Consider the following 20,682-nt stretch of genomic DNA (forward strand, 5'->3'; position numbering starts at 1 on the left):
ACCAAGTTATTATTTAGAAATGTGAAGGAAAACCTGGTCAACCCTTTTAGGAAGCCGACAGAAGGAGTTCAAAGAAAAAACGTGGTCAATTGATCCCTTTCGGAGCCTAGAGAGGACAGAACTAAACCTTTTATAGGGCCTGCAAGGCAGGGGCCTTGGGGAAAGTAAATATGACCTGGACGTCACCGTGTCGTTCGCCGGAGTGGAGAACAAAAGACGACAGACGTCATCGTGTCGTTCGCCGACAAAAAAATGGAACTTTCCGATAAATTTATTTGTTTCGTTTTCAAATTCGTTTGCAATACGTTTCGCTTTTCCATATGGAATAACTTCATATCCACTCCCAACATGCATCCTGATCTACCTTTCTCTCTTTACTTAATTAGAAATCCTGTCTTCTGAGATTTTAATTTGACTGAACACATTTAAGGGGGTGATCCCGTGTGTCGGATCCGAGGAATCGATTTTTTTTTTGCATGAATTGTATCTATATATAGTGTAGAATATATGGGTAAAGTGATTTTTTGATATTCGGTGTCGTTCGGAAATTATAGTGTTAGACACGTAATAAGCCACATGCCAGATTTATGCCGATCGCCGTAATAAAGCGCGTATTTATTGGTCCAAATGTCGTTCGAATGACTTCGCTAAAAGGACAAGAAATGAAACCAAGACTGTAAATGTGTTTATTGAAGAAAACTTAAAGTTTATAGACTTGGTATAGCAGATTAGTGATCGTATACGATTTTATGGCTAAAAATCGCATTTTAATTTTTAAATGCAATTTTCTCGAAACTGCATATTGAAAATCGGTTGCCACTATAGCTCAAAATCTATCCAAGGAAATTCTTTGAAATGTTCACGACTTATTCAGAACATATTTCTACCGTCCGCAAACTAGGATAATTGCGATTCATTCAGTAGTTTTTTTTTTTTTTTTTAATCATTAAAGAAGCCTTACAAAAGCACCAAAATTCACAAAAAAAAAGTTTAAATCGCCGTCAAAAATTTAGCTTTTCATATTTTTTAATGATCCTAGTTTGCCGACTGTAGTTAAGTCTGTACGTTAAAATGCCGTTTACTTTTTTCGTTAAAATCATCGCAGCACCCTCTAGCGTGGCAGCAGAGAAACACCGTGTTTTGGAGATGGGTGTATAAATTGCTCTGTATTTCAATAATGAACTATGCTATCGGGCTGGAGCTACTACTACGGATGCTCAGGTGCTCAGAGGTGGTCGAGGAGAACCTCTATAGTGGTGGCACCGGGAAACGCTGTATCGCATTGGCTTGCCGGCCGTGATGCAGTAGGCGAATGCTCCGAGACCTAGCAAGGGCAATCAGACCCCAGTCTGCACGGGGACTCATCTGCAGTGGCTTCGGTCACGAAACCTTAACAGGAGTATACTGGTACCATGGGAACCGAGGTAGCCCCTGGACTCTTATACTTCAGGAGAATTCCTGTCGTATTTGAGTACAGCTCGGTTGGTTACGGTTGGCCCCCTTGTGGGAGCTTAATGGGGGCTGTGGTTGTGCTCAAGCGAGAAGAGACCTTCGGGCCTCGACGTGGTGTTGCGTATCAACACGGGTGCTGTACTCCATAGTTCGGTAGAGATTTAGGTAATTCTTGCATCCACCAGTATGAATGCTAAGCCATGCACTTGGTATAGACTGGTACCGTGCGCCGCCAAATTGCGGATGATGTCAAGTGTCAACAAACTATTATTTGTAACGAGTCGTAAAAATTCTATTCTGCGAACTTTTTACAGTGCCGCATGGCGCATTGGACTTGTTGTATGTTCTTCCATACAAGCCTGCATAAAGAACTTCATTTTACAGGTCTCTTCCTGCGCACGCATTCATTCCTCTGTTGGGTGTCCTGTTACACTTCGCGAGCGTTGTAAATGTCAAGGAGGCGCAGGTATTAGTTGCGTGGCGTATGACGTCCGCGAGGCTGGTGGAGTGTACGACGACACATTAAGCTATTGTTAGATACACCCAGCGAAAGAATTATATGTGCAAAAATATATTTGGTATGATTTCTTTTTATAATAATTGTTATTATTCATTGAGTACGCAGATAACTTCGTGTATGTGTATAGTTTCTTAACACAATCGGTTTTTTTCATTTTCGCTCTGTTGCGGTACCGTTATTTAACAAAAACCTGCGGCGGCGTCTGTCTGCTGAAGGAAATATTTATATGTGCATTTCAATAGCGATAGTGTGAAAGTAATTACGTTTTGTGAGTATTTTAATCAGTAAGGAAATTCAAGAAGGTAAATTTATATTTATAGATTAAAATAGTTATTTTTCGAACAGAAAAATTTTTTTTAAAGCACTATGCCACGTGGAACCACTCTGACGGAAAATGAGCGTGGGATCGTAATTGGTCTTCATGAATCTGGTATGACAATTGGGGAAATTGCTGCAAGAGTTAATCGCCATCGGAATACGATTAGAAACTTTCTGGACGACTCTGAAAATTATGCCAAAATCAAGCGAAGTGGAAGAAAACCCATGGTTTGTGATAGGACCAAACGGGAAATCGGTCGCCTAGCTGTGTTCAAAAACATGAGTGCTGGACAAATTAAAGCAAAACTGGATCTGCAAGTGACTAGGCGTCGTATTCAACAAATTTTACATGAAAGCAGTAACATTCGATATGAAAACCGCAGTGCCAAACCCAGACTCTTTCCTCACCATAGGAAGGCACGTCTTCAGTTCGCTGAAAAATATAAATTTTGGCACGAAGAGTGGCGAAATGTCATCTTCAGCGATGAGAAAAAGTTTAATCTGGATGGACCAGATGGTTCTCAAAAGTATTGGCGAGATTCCAGACAACCACGACAGACGCGCTACTCTCGCAATTTCAGCGGCGGATCTCTGATGGTATGGGCAGGTTTCGGGTACCATGGAAAGACACCAATTTGCTTTATTTCGCATAAAGCCAACGCGCAGATGTACGTGGAACTCCTTAACGATGTTATTGCTAGACTTTGCTGAAGATATTTATGGTGAGTCCTGGACTTTTCAGCAGGACAACGCTTCAATACATTCTGCTAAATTTACAAAGCAATTCTTTGCTTCCAAAAATGTGCCTTTATTGGAGTGGTCTGCTGTCAGTCCAGACTTAAATCCAGTGGAGAATTTGTGGAGTGTTCTTTCTCAGCAAGTCTATAAAAATGGCCGCCAATTTGACACCCTCAAGGACCTCAAAGAAGCTATCAAGGAAGAATGGGCCAAAATCGACGATTCTACGCTCCATTCCTTAATTAATTCTATGCCATTTAGATTAAGTCAAGTGGTTTATAATAATGGAGACCATACTAAATACTAAAATATCAATTCTTGTTTTTATAGCTTATCTTTCTTATTTTTTTTATAATCTAATTTACTTTTGCACATATAAATATTTCCTTCGGAGCTTAATTTTTTCACTTTATATTGACTAAAAGAGCCAACAGAATAAAAAGGGCAATCTATTTTTTGTATTCTTATATTAAACCCGTTTCAATAAAAATATAAACAAAATCAAATAAAACCACTTTTGTTATCAATTTCAAAATAATTGTTTCCACATATAATTATTTCGCTGGGTGTATACTGTGGCCACAGTCTTGACAAGGAATTTCTGCATAAGACAAGTAACAACTTTGCGAGTGTGTTTAGTCCACCATAAGTTCTAACGGTGTTGGACTTAGCCACCCGCAAAGTTGTCGGTTATTTGTGTTAAGATATTAAAATTTGCTGTCAAAACTTGACCGACAGTTCCGCCAACTGTACAGACTTAAGAAATGTTCACTAACGTCAACAGGTGGCTCTGTAGTGTTTCGAAATTAGTGTCCTGACAGTTGTGAAACAATTGTTTTTTTTTTAAAGTTGAACACTGATTCTATAGTTTTTAAATAATTTAAGACGATCAGTCTTTAATTTTTGGAAATGTCACATCACGATTTAATCTGCGGACGCTACATGATCAAGCTCTTTTTTCACTTTCTTTACTTCACTAACTACTTCCATCAACATTGGGGGATTACCCAAAATGCCTAAATATAGCATTATTAATAACGAGGAAGACATGATGATATCGCAATTTCAAATTAAGATACCCACAAGATTCAGCCATCGGGAGTCGACTGCTAAATAATGCTAAAGACAGAACACTGTTTGGAAGTCGAATAAAGTTGAACATAGTTCACTGAGTACATTGCCATGGGAGATAGTTTAAGACTATTTGAGTCCAACATGCCGCAGTTATCTAACAGTCTATTAGATCAACTGTTGCATCCCTGTCCCATGAAAGAACAGTTTGCCATGTTTTTGTCCCTCGGACTGACCGTATTCTGATCGTGTAGGATCAGTGTAAGTTATGATCAATAAAGAATTCTAAAATTGATACTCTAGTTTAATTGTAATATAATAATCGACTTCATTGAACTGAGGTCCTAGTGCATAGATCTGTTTAGTAAAAGGAATCAGGTCAAAGACATAAACGACGCGTGAAAATGCTGTACGACTATAGCTTTCATCTGTCAGAATTGGTTATGTACAAATGTCAAATTAGGAAAACACTGTGCGCATAGGCTTTGTGGGGTTTCGCTGGGATTCGATGCTTTGTAAAGTATATTACAGAATTTAGCAGGGTCACAGTGCCCTGACATTTCAATAAGAATGAAAATTTAGTTCAGGTGACGTTACTAGTGAAAACTCATTCGAAATATATAAAACACAGTGGCCAATTTGCCCAACCAGTGATCCCCAAGTATTTTTCGTGATTGCTAACGTTTCCCCCAAACAAATGAGTATGGTGAACAAGAAGACAAAACCAATCCCAATAAAAAACAAACCAACATCGCTGACAACAACAAAGTCTTCATCTACTTCGTCTCCATTCTCATCTCCGCCATCCTCGTCCAATGCGTCACCCGAGCAAACATCATCCTCGTCGAATGTCTCGCCAGCTACAACAATACAAACACTCGTATTAGGTCCAAGCAATGCAAACGATACTCTGTCCGCAGTGACATCCTCGAGTATTGTAGCTACTTCAACGAACGCGTATTCAGTGACTACTTCAAAGTCAGTCGGAAACTTCCCAGATGAAACATCAAGTCGAGCAAATGGTGCTACGTGTCTGCCATCGAGCGCCCCACAATCGGCTCGCAGCTCCGGCGGAAACGGAGTTGTGTTCAAATTGGAACCGTTCAATGGTGCACCAGCTAACTCCAATCAGCACTACATTTCCTCCGATATCTTGGACGATTTGGCGAGTCGCTTCATAATTAACGTGCCGGATGACGAACGCAACAATTTGATACGAATATGTTTTCAAATCGAACTGGCACATTGGTTCTATCTTGACTTTTTCTGCGCAAACGATGAGAAAAAGTGTGGCATGAAGCAGTTTGCCACGTCCTTGTTCCAGGTGATTTTACTGCTGAAGCTTCGAGTACCAAACTGTGTATATTTATCGGTCGTTCTTCACTCTTTCAGCACATTCCCTTCCTTAAAGTTCATCTGGCAACTATTGATAAAATACTGGAAAGTTGGAAACAGTATAAACTGACCGTGCCGACTTATGGAGCGATCCTCCTGTCGGAGGATTTGACTCATGTCCTGCTTGTGCAGTCGTACTGGGCGAAAAGCTCGTGGGGCTTCCCGAAGGGAAAGGTCAACGAGAATGAGGATCCAATTCACTGTGCAACACGCGAAGTAAGTACCTATCAACAGTCTTCTTTTACATCTACTTGCGGTGAGGATTATTAACTGCCCAACCAGTCGGGATTCTAAGTTCAAATCCTGCTGGTCTTCGCTGATTCGTACCAGATCTTCCTTGGATTTGATTAACATTTTCGTTCATTTTACTAAGCGAAACACTTCCTCTCTTTGGTACGAACTAGAATTATGTTTTGATCGGCGCGGGATATATACAGTTTTTTGTTTTTTGGTTCAAAATTGGTGACACCTTATTTGAATCTACATTTTGCCTGCTGGAACTTTCCTACACCTAACACCATTTATTTTGTCTTTAAGCAATTTCATTTGTTCAATTTTCACTCCACGGATATTATGCTGTAAAGTTCGCCATGTCGTTGCCCTGAAGCTTCCCTCAAGATCTCCGCTAGTTTGCCTGCTTTTAACTGGGAGCGAACATTCTGAAATTCGTCGATTTATGGCCAGAGTTCCCGACTGTTTCAACTGAGTGTTAAGCGAAGTTTCACAGTGACAGAGTAGTTTTTTTGCACCATTTCATAACCATGAATAAGACATTGGTAAACCAACCGAGACATTATTATGTGTATTATGTGAACTTATTGCAACGTTTGACCGAAGAAATCAAGCAATAACGGCCGCATTTGCCTAAGAAGAAATTGTTATTTCATCAAGAGAAAAAGCAACAGCTTACAAATTCGTTATTACAATGACCAAAATTAATGCATTAAAATTCGAATTGCTGCCCCATTCGCTAGATTTCGCCTCCTTGGATTATTTTCTGTTTCGAAACTCGGAAAAAACGCCTCATTGGTCAAAGATTCTCCAACGATGGAGAAGTGATGTCGGCAGTTAATGGCTATTTTCAGGAGCAAGTCAGTTCTAGTTATAAAAAGTGTATCGGACTTATTGAACCTCGTTGGGAAAAGCATGTAAAGTTGAAAGGAAATTATTTTGAAAAATAAAGACATTTAGGTAGGTTGGGTACTTCAAGAACAACCCTCGATGGGGTTGATTTACTGGATTTCACCTTACCTATATCTGGAGGACCAGCGCAGATTCAAAGTTTTCTGGTGGAGAGGATTCGCGGACTTTTCATATGGAGGCGAGGATGGTATTTAAGTATTTTTACACTATTTGTGAAATATATGGAGTTCGTACGTACAGATACGAAAATTCGAATATGATTTGTATAGATGTGCAATCTCTAAGAAAATCTTTGGGAGGGGGGGTGGGTACTTTTTTATAAGCTTCAGTTATTATCTCTAAAGGCATGAAAGGAGGACACAAAATGGATTTTTTTTCCAATAAGATATCGTAAATTGAAATTAAGGGGGTCATCCCGTGTGAAGGCCATTTTTTGCCTTTCTTTGAAAAATTATTTTGGAGAACTGGATAGAGATAGAGACGTGATTTTTTCACCATATGTTTATTCATATCTCTAGTATATGTGATAAATTTCATCAGCTTGATATCGCAACTAGTTTTCGGAATACGTGTCGATTTATGCACCCATCTAAAAAAAAAGGTGTTTTTCTGCTACCACGCTGGAGGGCGCTCCGTTCATCTGAGGAAAAAAAACTAAACTGCATTTTAATGTGGACAATATTCCACGGTCCGCAAACTAGGATAATTAGAAAATATTCAAAAGGTAAATATTTGGTGGGCTTTTAAACTCAATTTTTTTGATTTTGGTGTTTTTTTACGGCTTTTTTTATGAATAAAAAAAACGCGACCCGTTCGATTGCAATTATCCTAGTTTGTGGACCGTAGAAATATGTATTAAAGAAGTCGTGAAAATTTCAAAGAATTTGGTTGGATACATGTTGAGCTATGGTGGCAGCCGATTTTCAAGTTGCAGTTTCGAGAAAAACGCATTTGAAAATTTGAATGTGTTTATCAACAGTAAAGTTTTAACTCGCCATTAATCTGCTATACCTGGTCCATAGAGAGCACCCTCCATTTCATCAAAAAAGTCTTGTAAGGTCGATTGTTGCTCTCTGGTTTCAAGTCTGGCTCTTCTAGCGAGGTCAGTCGATCGTTTTTCGGACCGCCAAGTTCGCGCTTTATTACGGCGGTCGGCATATACCTGACATATGTGAGCAACTTGACATCCCATTGTCACTACGATTTTGAGAATGCCACTGAATCCTTCATTGAAAATGATTACAGCCAGAAAAGTGGCTATTTCTACGACGTTGGCCCCAGAATGAAGGTGTTTAGGAGCGAAAGTCCAGATCAATGCATTTAATGACTCATTGTTATTCTGGGTCTCTGCTCCTAAACATCTGTTCAAGAGATCATCTCGTGACAAATCTTCGTAGATTGGTTTGATGCCTGTTTGAACTTCTTCAGTCAAAGATGCCTTCTTGTGGTGGAAACTATTAAGTTCTCCTTTAGCTTCCGCTTTGCGCCATTTGCACCAACTGTCCTCGCTTGCTGGACAATTTTGATGCTGAGGATTTTCGTCTGTAGAGCATTTATGGAAGAAAGTTGCCCAAATTTCTTGCTTCATTCGTATTTGCGTATCGACGAATAGCTAGCCCAAAAAATGTAGTGAGGTCGTTAATAACCTTATCAGTAAATTTTCCAGCCCCTTTTCTACCAATGCCTTTGTGATTCTTCTTTGCATTTCTAAGCCGCGTTCCCATTCTTTTCTCGACATCTCTTACGCAATCGTTTTTTACTATTACGTATATTTTATTATTTGCAGAAATACCGGAGAAAACTCCAGCAAAATCCAATATACAAAACTTGTCGCAATTGGAACATCCATGTTCATGCTTCCTAAAAGTTTCTTTGCTGATGTTGATGCGAAGTCCTTTTTCTTCTCTGATAAGTATCGATTCCCATGAAATACTCGTTTTTTAGTGCGAGCATGACGTTGAACATTAAAGCGATCTCCCTTCGTACGATCCATTTAAAAAAATCACTGAATACACAAACAGCACAATACTTACAACAAAATATAGCTAAGTATAGCTTGAAAGCCTTTCAGTGCTCACTCTAGACTCCTTACCTGTTTAACACTGTAATTTTTGAACACCTCGGAATATCGGAAAATCCCTTTGCCCACATATTCTCCACTATATATAGATACAATTCATGCAAAAAAAATTGATTTCTCCAACCCGACACACGGGATGACCCCTTTAACACTGCCAAATTAGGTAAGACACCGCGATTTTAACATCTTTAAAATACTGGGGGTCTACTAGCACATCGTGAAAAAAAATCGCAGAAGGAAAAAAATTAGAAGATCAGAAGAAAAGCCCACGAAGTAGATGTTAGGGGGGGGGACTTTTTTATAAGCTTCACCTATTATCTCTAAGGACATGAAAGGAGGACACAATGGATTTTTTGTTTTTCAGTAAGATATCGTAAGTTTAACACTGCAAACTTAGGACACCGCGATTTCAATATCTTTAAAATACCGCGGGTCTACTAGCACATCGTGGAAAAAAATCGTAGAAGTGGACAAAAGGAGTGCACGGAAAAAAGCGGCATTTATAAGATTTCCTGCCAAGACTGTGACAAGAAAACGGCTAGTTTACACCATGATGTTACAACATTTAAATGAGGCAGAATCCGTTAAAAATAAGAATAATCCACACATAAGGTGCTCGGTTGCCAGACATATAATAAAGAAAGGACATCATTTGTCCTTGGACAACGCCAATATCTTGAGTTTCCAAATCTCGAAAATTCCCCCCGAAAAAAGGCTAAACACGGATATGGGCAATAATTTTTCCTCTTTGATGAAACTTCTAGGAAGGACTAGGAGAAGAATAGAAGCCTAATTAAGATATTATAATATCATGAACAGCTATAAAAACCCAAATGGCGAAGGAAATTTTTCAGACGATAAAACACTGAAGAAGCGGACAGTTGGTTCCTGAAATACGTATAAATTAGATGCACAGTCGTTCCTTAATGTCGTACTTTGATTTTAATAGTAGTTTCCCCACAGAATCCACAATTCTAGGGTTTACGTTTATCTTTGCAACCCATTTCTTTAGTGTTGGCACTGCTAGCAGTCCCACTTTTTTCTTGTATGGAAGCCTGTATGCTCATGGTCCAACAGAATAAAAGAAATGACAGAAGACATACCCTCACTATTGCAACGCATTTTTTTTATTAGGATTTTTCGAATTTGGCCTTTTATAAAAATACCCTTGAGTGAAGAAATATTTCGCTCGTCTATTTGTAGACGTCTAAGTATTTTTTTATTGTAATTTTTGAGTTGTTTTTCCATTGTTGCTCCAATATTTCCAATTCTTTTCCACAATCGTGGTCAACCCTGTTTTAAACATTTTATTTAGATTAGTGAAACTAGCGTAATTCCACCCTAAGGTTTACTTATTCTCTTTGAACTGCGTCATCTTTTCGAGTCGTTTGAACAGGCTCAATATATTCTACTTCGCTTTGATAACTTGCAATCTCTTCTTGCCTTTAGGAAATTACATTTGGATTTATTTTGTTGAGTGATTTGAGGAGTGCTAAGCCCAACATCAACTTAATGGTGGACTATATTAAGTACACGGCAACTTGCTGTGCCACTTTATATTCGCGGACTTGTTCATGGGCAAGGAGGCAATGAAGGAAAAAAGCCTAGATGGTTTCGTCCAAGAAGGAGGCACGACGAATAAATCTACGCGGAAACCACTAACTGGCTACTGCTTTCGGTCGTGCTGCTTACAAGATGGAGGCGGGGTAGCGTCTGATGAATTATGCCTCAAACTTGGATGAAAACGTCTAGCCTTTTTCTATTTTCTAAATTTCATCTTCATCTTGATGATACAATATCTTGTACCATCTTTTTCTGAGTTTTACTCTTTTGGATCTATCGCTTTAATTGCCCTGCTGCCATAATAACTGACTCGGGACAGCGTCCTTCTTTATTCCCCTTTTGTTTTGCACAGTCTCCAGAAATATGTCTTCGAGCTTATAATCGTCTTGCATAAAATGTTTTGAACATACACGAGCCTTTTGGTAGTCGATCCTCCTACATTTTTTACACAGGCTTCCTCCACTATTGGCAAATTGTATCACTCTTCGGGAAACGAAAGAATCTCAAGGTGCTCCCTCTTTTGCCTTAATAACTATCGCAACTGTTTATCGCGCACCTCAACATTTTTCACGCAAAATTGTCTTGATAGAAGCTTTAAAACCACAAATTTTAACACTTCTCAATAGAATATTAGCAACGATCTTCAAATCGAAACGACAAATCAGGACCCAAGTGACGTCACGAAGTTCAAATATGGCATACATGAAGTTCAGGTGATATTACCTTGTCCAGTCTATGTACACTGCTTTTGAGATAAACGTAAATCCTTCGAGAGTAGGGTCCTGAGGATAATTAGTGAGTCAGATACAACCACGAGTTGTATCAAATATTTGACGACCTTGAAGTCTCCAAGAGATTGAAGCTGCTGTGAGCTGGCCCCGTTTAACGTACGGAAGACAGTTCTTTTTCAGACTTGTCCCATTCAAGAAAAGGAGGGGGGGGATTCTGTTCGTCTTGATCGGTTACGCCATTTTGCTCTGTCAAAGGCCTGATTTGGATGCAGCTGCGATGTTTTCAAATCACCATCCAGCGTATCAAGCCATCATAGCTTCAGGCGGCCTTTCGGTTTTTTCTCATCGATTTCGATATTCAGACCGATATTGACCATACCATCGAAGGCATCTCTCGCAATTTTTCCACGGTCGGTGGATATATCGTTCGTTAATTTCAAATGTAATCATGGCGTGTTCCGCCACTGGTCGAACGCAACATTGTCGTTTCCATTACCGCGAGACATCCATTGTCTTTTATAGTCAGCCAACATTCAGAACCATAGAGGGCGACACGGTGGATGAGAGCGGTAAATTCTGAATTTGAAATGTTCGTTGATACACCGATCACAAAGAACGCCAGTTGGGTGAAGCAATTTCATAAAGTACGTAAGTAAAGTAAGTTTCCATTGCTTGATATTATCGAACCGAGTTTTGGACAAATCATTACCACAGTGACAATGATGATGCCTGTTTCATTGGGGTCGGTTCTGTTTTATTCAGATTCAGTCTAAGACCGTATTACATGGGGCGATCATTTTTGAACTAGTTGCTTGAGATCAGATTTGCTATTAGACGCTAGCAAAATATCATCTACATAAAGCAGTGTATAGGGGGCTGGATGTTAGACATCCGTTTTGACAGTGTCCACGACAAGAAAAAGCGAGAGGACGCATCCTGGATGAACACCGACAGAGACATGAAGCGGTTTTGGTATACCCGCCAAACTTTGAACTATTCGGATCGTGGTAGAGCAATTTAACCCAGCGCATGAGCTCTTCTACTAGGTATTGCCGTAGACCATACCAGATGAGTTCATGTGGCACACGATTAAACGCTTTCTCTAAATTCAGAAATCCAATGTAAAGAGGGCGGTATTTTTCACGGTGTTCCTCCATGAGTAACTGCGCAGCAGGAATTCCTCCTCTTACCATTAATGTTGTATCCAAGATGACAGCAGCTAGGTGTTGGGTACGAAATTGTTTACTTCTACTAAATTTGATATTAGGACAGAGGCTCTCGGTTTTGTGGACCTTTCAACGGAGAAGATCTTAGCCTGCTTTTCTGATCCAATCTCACCGATTTCGTGAAACCCATGGCTCTTTTATTATAAACTTATAAAAGCAGTCCTACAACTTTGCTACACTATCTACAGAAAGATAGCGGCTTTGGCATACTAGAAGTTTCCACACGTTACTCCTTTTCTTCGGGCTCCAAAAACTTGCCCATCTTCACAATTCAATTCTATAGAAGATAGCTATAGCAGCCTGGATTTCATATTTTCATTTCTCGTCTACTCTCTTCTACTGTGGAAATTTGTACCCAGTTCGCTTCCCCGTAGGTGTGCACTTGGACAGGAAAAAACATTGAGCCAAGGCCGTCTCAAAAGTTTTGGCCGCAATAAGTACTAGTTGTCTATAAATCTATAAAATCCTACCAGTTATGCTTCCTTTAACCCTTCCAACCCCTTCCAACTGGCGTCATAATTTACAAAGTAGGTGCTATAATATACCTTTTTTGGTTTTGATTTTTAGGTTTTTGAGGAGACTGGGTACGATATAACACATCTTATCATTCAGTCTGACTACATTGAATCAATAATCAATGATCAGTACACGCGCCTATACCTTGTACGGAACGTCCCCTTTAAAACACAGTTCATGCCGCGTACACGCAAAGAGATCAAATGTTGCGAATGGTTCTCCATCGACATGCTGCCGACGAACAAAAACGATGCAAACACGAAACAAAATCTTGGCATAAATCCTAATTCTTTCTTCATGATAATGCCCTTTATAAAACGTCTTAAGAAATGGGTGAATGATAAACGGACAGGCAACGGAAATGGCGATGGGAATGGTACAGGAACGCAACATCACAACAATAAGCTTAAATTTAACGGACAGTTATCTAACAGCATTTATAACTTTAATAATGCATTAATGACAAACAAAAAAACAGACACAAAACTTCCTTTCAAATCAACGCCCACCGGACAATCTGCGTCAGTTAATCAGAATTCTAATGGGTCATCCCACATTTATCAGGTGACTATGAATCAAAATTGTATTACCAACAATAACAAATTGTCAGGTAACAAGCGACAGCGACACAAATCAATGGGAGACATTGATGGCATGATGAAATCCAATAATACACAGGTTTTAAACGGTTTCTATAATAATCTACGATTTGACTTCAATAATGCAGGAAAGCAATATCCTGTATCGAACATATTCAACGACCTAACATCAGCGAATTTGGTATTTGGTAACAATTGCGAGTCGAATGAGCAACAGCGCGAGAAACATTCAAAACAAAGTGTTAGACGACAGAAGTCAACAGGCGGTAACTTTAATAAGGTCAGTGAATTGTCGGGTAATTCAGTGTTTATTGAATCCACCTCACTGACAACGACGACAATTTCCTCTGTGGGAGGGACATCCAGTAATGGAAACAACAATGACTCAAAGCCCTCCTCAGTGTCTACAATAACCCTCAAATCCTATCATGATGGTTTCGTGAAGGAGAGTAATATAGATATGGGCGTCCAACTACAACAGCCGAAGTCGCCAAAGTGCAACAATGTCATCAATGGCATCTATTACACATTCAGCAACAAAAACAGCGGAAATCATAACCTGAGTTTAAAAGAAACTGCAGCAAACAATGGGGAACCAGGTAGTGACAACAATTCGGTGCATCAGAAGCAACAAAACAAACAACTTCGGACGAACAACGTCAAAAAGGAGACAGTGATCCCATCAACATCAATATCAGCAACAACTTCGACGACTACACCAAAGATCATAAGGACACGAACGCGGAAATCAAACTTGACTAGTATGACAGGGGCATCGAGAGCTGCTTTAAATTCATCGTCATCACCGCCAGTCACAAAATCCTCGGGCGTTTTGAAACCAAGTCCCAATTTCAATGCATGGAAGGATTTCTCATTCACGAAAAATTGCATAGCAAATGTTTTCTGCTAAAATGTTGGGTAGACTTCAACAAGAATGCACTGGTAAGCGAGGACATCGTAACCAAAAGAGGTTCCGAACAAATCACAGCATTTTCATAGCATTCTTAATTTATTCGGTGAATTTCGTTATGAAGGAGTGGCGTAAAAACGAAATTTACAGCTCTTTTAATTAAGACTTTGCTTCCGAGGCCTTTTTTGGCTTTTTTTCGCTCTTATAGATTATTGTATTGGCTTATTAGCTTTCATCATGTTTTTAGTCTAGTTTTTTAGAAAGTAAGAAGAAAAAAGTTGCAGTTCTATAAGTGATTTAAATGAAATCTTCGATTCCGATCACTGAATCTATCTATCATGGTTTTTTTTGGGCATTTTGCCGGAATTTTAGTTTTATCGACATATTTTGTTTTTCTTCTAAGAAAACGATCAATAGTTTACAAGTAGTGAGATAAGAAGAAAATGTCTTAATTATAAGATAAAAGATCATTGATTTTTTTTGCACAATATATTTGAGTTATTTTTTCTTGGGTGTAATTAATAGAAGGTAGAAGCCTATCCCAGAGTACAGGTATTAGCAACCGATCTAGTGTTGCTGGAATCTGCATCGTAGAAATGGGACAAATTTCTTTATGCAACGTGTTAAGTGTTAAGCATATCGCTTCTCAAAATTACAGGATTCAATTTTCTCACTGCATATTCCGTCCCATTCACAATCATTTCTTCTGTTGCTCGATAGTTAATGAGGTTGACTGTCATGTGATTGTTCGTAGTTAATTCTGATGAATTCCTATTTAACATTATTCGCTCTTGGTCTTAGCAGATATTAATTTGACCTTCTGACAACAAAAAATACATTAATAGACTCGTCTCTTCTGACTAAATTTAAATTAGGCTCGTTTATCTTTCGCTTTCTTTGCAGCTGCAAGTCGAATTTTCTAAGGATGAGTCCTTCTAAGATTTTGGAAGGGGGATCTAACGAGAACCACATAAAATTTTCAAGATCTCCTTTCAACCGAATTATTATTCTGTTAAGGGAAAGTCGCACCGCGTCCTTAAAGAAATATTGTGCCTCTTTACTGGTTATAGTGTACCTATTGATCATAGTATCTCCAGCAGGCCTATAGCCGTCAGGAACTTTAGTATGTTCCCTACTTCCAGATGCTTCAGCTTTGCATCTGTTATCAAATGTTCTCCCAGATGTCTCGATCTACTTTGCACAAGTGCCGCACACTGCCCCAGGATGTGTATAGAGGTTTCGTCACACTCCTCACAAAACCTGCAAGCAGTGTCCGTAGATATCCCTAGCTTCCCTAGGTGATAGTTCAGCCGACAATGACCAGTGAGAATTCTCACTATGATTCAGAGGTTCCTTTCGATGAGGTTTAAGCAATACTTTGTGTGCATGGGTTCGTATCCCCCAATAAACCCCCTGGACTGCTCCATCCCCGCCCAGTATAGTTCCCTCAATCGTTCCTCTTTCCGATTCCACAGAAAGCTTCCGGGCTGTGTAAAGGCGTCCCTGCTCCCTTCTTGGCTAGTTCTTCCACTGCCTCGTTGCCTTCCAACCCAGCATGGCCTGGAACCCAAAGTATCCAGACCTTGTTGGACGAGCCGAGTGTTTTCAGTCTCTCAAGGCATTCCCATACCAGTTTAGAATTCAACTGGTTGGACCCAAGTGCCTTGATAGCTGCTTGGCTATCGGTGAGAATAGCTATGTTATGCCCCCTGTAGTTCCTTTGCAGATTAAAGGAGGCACATTTGTCTATGGCGGATATTTCCGCCTGGAATATGCTAGTGTACCTACCCATTGGGATCCGTCAGTGTGCCAAGTAATCAGTTGCTGGTTTAAGCCATATGTCGCAGCCACGCTCTCTCAGTTTGCCTTGTTATCCCAACGTGTTTCAAACTTCTTATCGAAGTGAAACCTCGTCATGTTATCCCTTGGTATCTGGAATATCAATCTTACTTCGATTTAGGCAGCTCTTCGCCTCACTGATACTACCGTCCATCCTGAATATTGCCCTGCTTGCCTGCATCTGTATGTGCAGATGGAGACCTCCATGAATGCCGTTGGGCATGTCCGCATTGCCCCACTGATACCCACGCAAGCCAGCCTTTGGAGCCGATATAATTCCCTGGCTTGTGTGCTGAGTTCGGTTCTTTCTGCCCGGATTATCGTTCCATAGGTAATTATTGGCTTTACTATTGTAGTATATATCCAAAATAGTATCTTCGGGCTGCAACCCCATTTTTTTCCTGCTATGGTTCTACAAGTCATCAGAGCCCTCGTGGCTTTCTGACATTTGTTTTCCAGAGTAATTTTTGGTCTAGCGTAATTCCCAAATACAAATCTCGTTTCACCTCCATGAACAGCCTTGAGTGGTGTTCATGACAATAGAATTTTTACCTGTATGCGGTATGGGGACATAACTGCGTCAAACACCTGGGAAATTTCTCGATGAAAAACGCCGAAGGGAAAAAAGTTCTCGATCGTCTAGCTCAACTTTTACCGAGTTCCAATGTGAACGATACAGGTTTGTTTCTAACGCCAAACTACCCAATTCTGGGAGCATCTCCTGATGCTATCGGTACGGATTTTGTTGTAGAAATTGAAAGTCCAACTGAAAAAACTGAGAACACTTATATTAATACGTCAGGTCAAATTTCAAAGTAATATTTAACACAAATTCAGTTACAAATGTTTATGGCGTGGAAAAAAGGATATTTTTGCATTGTTAAGCCACTTACAAGTGCATCGCCTATAATGAGGTATTTATAACGGACGTTGTTGCCCGAGCGACGCAATTTTGGTGTCAGTTCGTTTTCCCCCGTTTGTACGAAGCAGGATTCCCAAGCGATGACGATGATTAATACTAGCACTAAGTGCCAAGCATTTAGGCTCGGATGATCCTACCTACTTAAAAACTAAAGGGGCAGTGGTGGTAGTGGCCGGTGGTAGATCAATGGGAGAATCCGTCGAGAACTCCCGCAACATCGAGCACGTGTGCAGAATGGTGTACTCCTGCATAGTTTGAACCAGACTGTGCGAAAGTCCCAGGTCATCAAGGGAAGTCGTGAGGGATTTAGTTACAATACCTTGTAGCTGACAATATTATGGGAAGTACAAACACCCGCTCGAGCGGCAAATTTCCTTGATTTCCCGAGCCAGTGGCTCATAGTTTACCTTTTTCTTCACGTATTTCCGTTCGATGTTGCTGTTATGGGGGATAGCAACATCAATAATATACGCGGAGCGACCCGTCTTATCAATTAACAGTACGTTAGGCTTGCCGGTCCCAATACATGCTGTAAGCATAAAATTCATGCAGTGAAGGGTGTGGGGGGGGGGGGGGGTCAGTGCCATGCAAAACCACAGGGGAATCAACGAATCCCCCTGGAAGATGCCCCGCCGTATAGGTAGTTGCAGCCTCAGATGAATGCACTGATAAGATGGTATGCCAACCTTCCATGACTGTCGCCAAAAACATTATTAGTTTCGGATCAATGCGATACAGGTGTAGGAAATTGATTAGCCAGGTATGCGAGACGGTGTCAAAAGCCTTGGCATAATCGATATAGCATCTAAAGAGGTTTCTTTGGACTCTAGTTGCTTGCCCTACAGGTGTCGAGTCGACAATGAGTTGCTCTTTGCAATCCTTTGACCCAACTCGGCAGGCCTTCTTCTTCGGACAGAATGTTGTTGATCTCGAGGTGTGGATTGACCTTTTTGCGAATAATGAACTGGTAGAGGGTTCGTAAGCAAGTAATCGGTCTTGTGTCTGCGGGGTCCTGCACCGTGTTCTTCTTAGGGATAAGGTAGGTAATCCTCGCGGTGAGGAGGGCCCCTCTAGTTCTTCGAGCTGTTTATGGCTCGTCGAACTTCCTTCCGGTTTTATGTTAAGAAAGGATGCTAGATTTGCAATCCATGCTCGCAACAAAGTAATAGGGATTCAGTTGCGAGTAACGACTGTGAAGAAACTACCGAAAAAGGGAAAATTTTAAAAATAGATAGTGTGGCGAAATAATAATCGAGTGTGACGAAGTTTCGGGAAAACTAAAAAGTGAATAGACTTTTTGTAGACATAATGACGTGAGTGTGAATCGGTTAGAGAACGTCGAAAATCAATTGTGTGGTTAGACAGTGAGCAAAAGAATTTAAGTGAGTGCAATTTTTGCATCATCATTTTAGTAGGAAATTGATTTTTAGGTAGAAAGCACTATTCATTTTCCTGCCATTTGTTTTTTCTATTTTTGACAATGTCCAGGAATTACCCGTTCCTAAATCAGTGGATTATGGAGCTGGACCAATTTCTCCGATGCACAACGAAATTATCTGTTTCTGTTTCAGCATTGCAAGCTGACGCATTCTCATTGTTATGCCGAAGTTTCTTGTTAGGCTTGCCTGCTAGCACAATTTTGAAAATTAGTGGGAGGCACGATTCTGCGTCCAACTTTGGTGTTACTGTTTGAGCGATTTCTAGAGGTGTAGCACCTAGCCTTCATCCAGATCGAGCAGGCGGCGAATGGTGCGAGATCTTGGGCTGCACATCAATGAAGGAAAGACAAAGTATATGGTGGCAACGTCAGCACTGAAAACCAACCAACCAACAACATCAAACCGCACAGGTCAAACGGGAAGAATAAAAATAGCAGACTACAACTTTGAGACCGTTGATAATTTCTCCTACCTAGGGTCGAAAATCACAACCGATAACAGTTACGATGATGAGATCCGTGCACAGTTGTTGGCAGCCAACAGAGCCTATTTCATCTTACAAAAACTGTTAATCCGTATGGATGAGGATGACCCAGCCCCAAAAGTCTATAAGGGCAATATCTTTGGTAGGAAAAGAAGACGAGGTAGACCCTGCCTAAGATGGAGCGATGGTGTAGGTCAGGACGCTAAACAGCTTTTAGGGATATCGAATTGGTGGACCTCGAGGCAAAACTGGGATGTCTGGAGTTCCTTATTAAAGCAGGCCTAGACCGGATACCGGTTGTTGCGCCGTTGATGATGATGATGAATCACTTTTGTTGGCTTGCTCCTCGGGTGAATTAGCTCCTTCTGGGCACCATTCCATAGACTGCTGCTTGGTTTGCGGTTCGCACGTGTAGAACCATCACAGAAGCTGAACATCTGAACATCCAGAGTAGGCATTTGGAGGAACTAAAGAACATTGTGCTTCAGCGAAGGAATATCAACCAGCTGGTACAGGAAGTACAGGACCAGAATAACCAGTCATAACATGCTGCTTGAGCAAAGGAAAGCAACATGTAATTTTAAGGTTAAAATGGGCAAAGTTTGTTCGAAAATACTAATAAAGTCTGCTAATAATAATAATAATCGTTGGCGCAACAATCCATGTTGGATCAGGGCCTTGAAGTGTGTTAGAGCACTTCATTCAAGACCGTAACCGTACACTAGGAGGCAATGTGGTCAGTATTGCGCTCAACCGAGACTATTACCCTGATTTGACTCAGGTACTCATTCACAGCTGAGTCGACTGGTGTCCGACGTCAAATCACGATACAAATCCCACTGCCACCAGCGAGATTTGAACCGCGACCTTCCGTACGACAAGCTTGTGCTCTAACCACTCAGCTATCCGGACAACAAAAGTCTGCTAAAGGTTCTCCAAATTCCTAAGGCGGCATTGGTAAGTAATAAGCGCAATTTTTTAAAAAAATTTTAGCACTTTAACATTATTTGTATTTCACAGATTGTATACATTAGACAAATTGTAGGGAAGCAAGGCATCGGAAAATGCTTGCCGTTGTTTTTTCAGACGATTTTTTGATGGAAGCTAAAGCTGCAATTAAAAATTCAAGACTTTTTAGATAGCAAGCCTTTGGTACAATACATTAAAATATGGTGGTAGCCATGTGTTGTGTTTTACCATAGGGTATTTGTTTATCATGGTGTCGACGAGCAAATTTCTTAATTTGAATTATTTTATACTAGCTGACCCTGCGAACTTTGCTCCGCCTTAGAGGCAAAAACGAAGCAGATTTTTGATTTTATTAAGTTAATTTTTTTATTTATCAAGTTTTTCAATGATTTTTTAATAGGTTGCACTCTTCAGTTAAGCGATCCATGAACATGCCGCATATAATTGATCATGTGAAAAACATTGATTTTCCAGATTCAGACCACAAACTTTTAAGGATTGATCTTGTGATTTGTTAATGGTCATGGCGAATGCAAAACGGATCAGAAATTGAAGTCTTTTAAACTCAAATGGCATATCGTCTGGAATCATCGGGATCCTCGGAATGGGAACTTCCTCACCTTCGAATTTTCCTTTGAGTATCGTCGCGTAAATCACATTGTTCATCAATTTACTTACCACCAAACGCATACCATTGCAAAGTTTTGGTGGGTTTATGTTTCGAGGCATGATTACTACGGAGCCAACCTTTAGGCGTAAATTGTGCT

At 40.3% G+C, this 20,682-nt stretch overlaps 1 protein-coding gene across 1 annotated transcript; it reads left to right on the forward strand.

Annotated features, from left to right (window-relative positions):
- The first annotated feature begins 4,402 nt into the window (after positions 1 to 4,402).
- LOC119660716 (beclin-1-like protein A) lies at positions 4,403 to 14,752 on the forward strand. The gene is made up of 3 exons (XM_038069358.1): positions 4,403 to 5,423; positions 5,492 to 5,710; positions 12,805 to 14,752. Exons 1-3 carry the CDS (start codon positions 4,797 to 4,799, stop codon positions 14,260 to 14,262), a joined length of 2,304 nt encoding a protein of 767 aa, XP_037925286.1. The 5' UTR covers positions 4,403 to 4,796; the 3' UTR covers positions 14,263 to 14,752.
- Positions 14,753 to 20,682: the final 5,930 nt, after the last annotated feature.

This window comes from Hermetia illucens, chromosome 7 (genome assembly GCF_905115235.1).
Source record: "Hermetia illucens chromosome 7, iHerIll2.2.curated.20191125, whole genome shotgun sequence".
In the NCBI taxonomy this organism is placed as follows: Eukaryota; Metazoa; Arthropoda; class Insecta; order Diptera; family Stratiomyidae; genus Hermetia; species Hermetia illucens.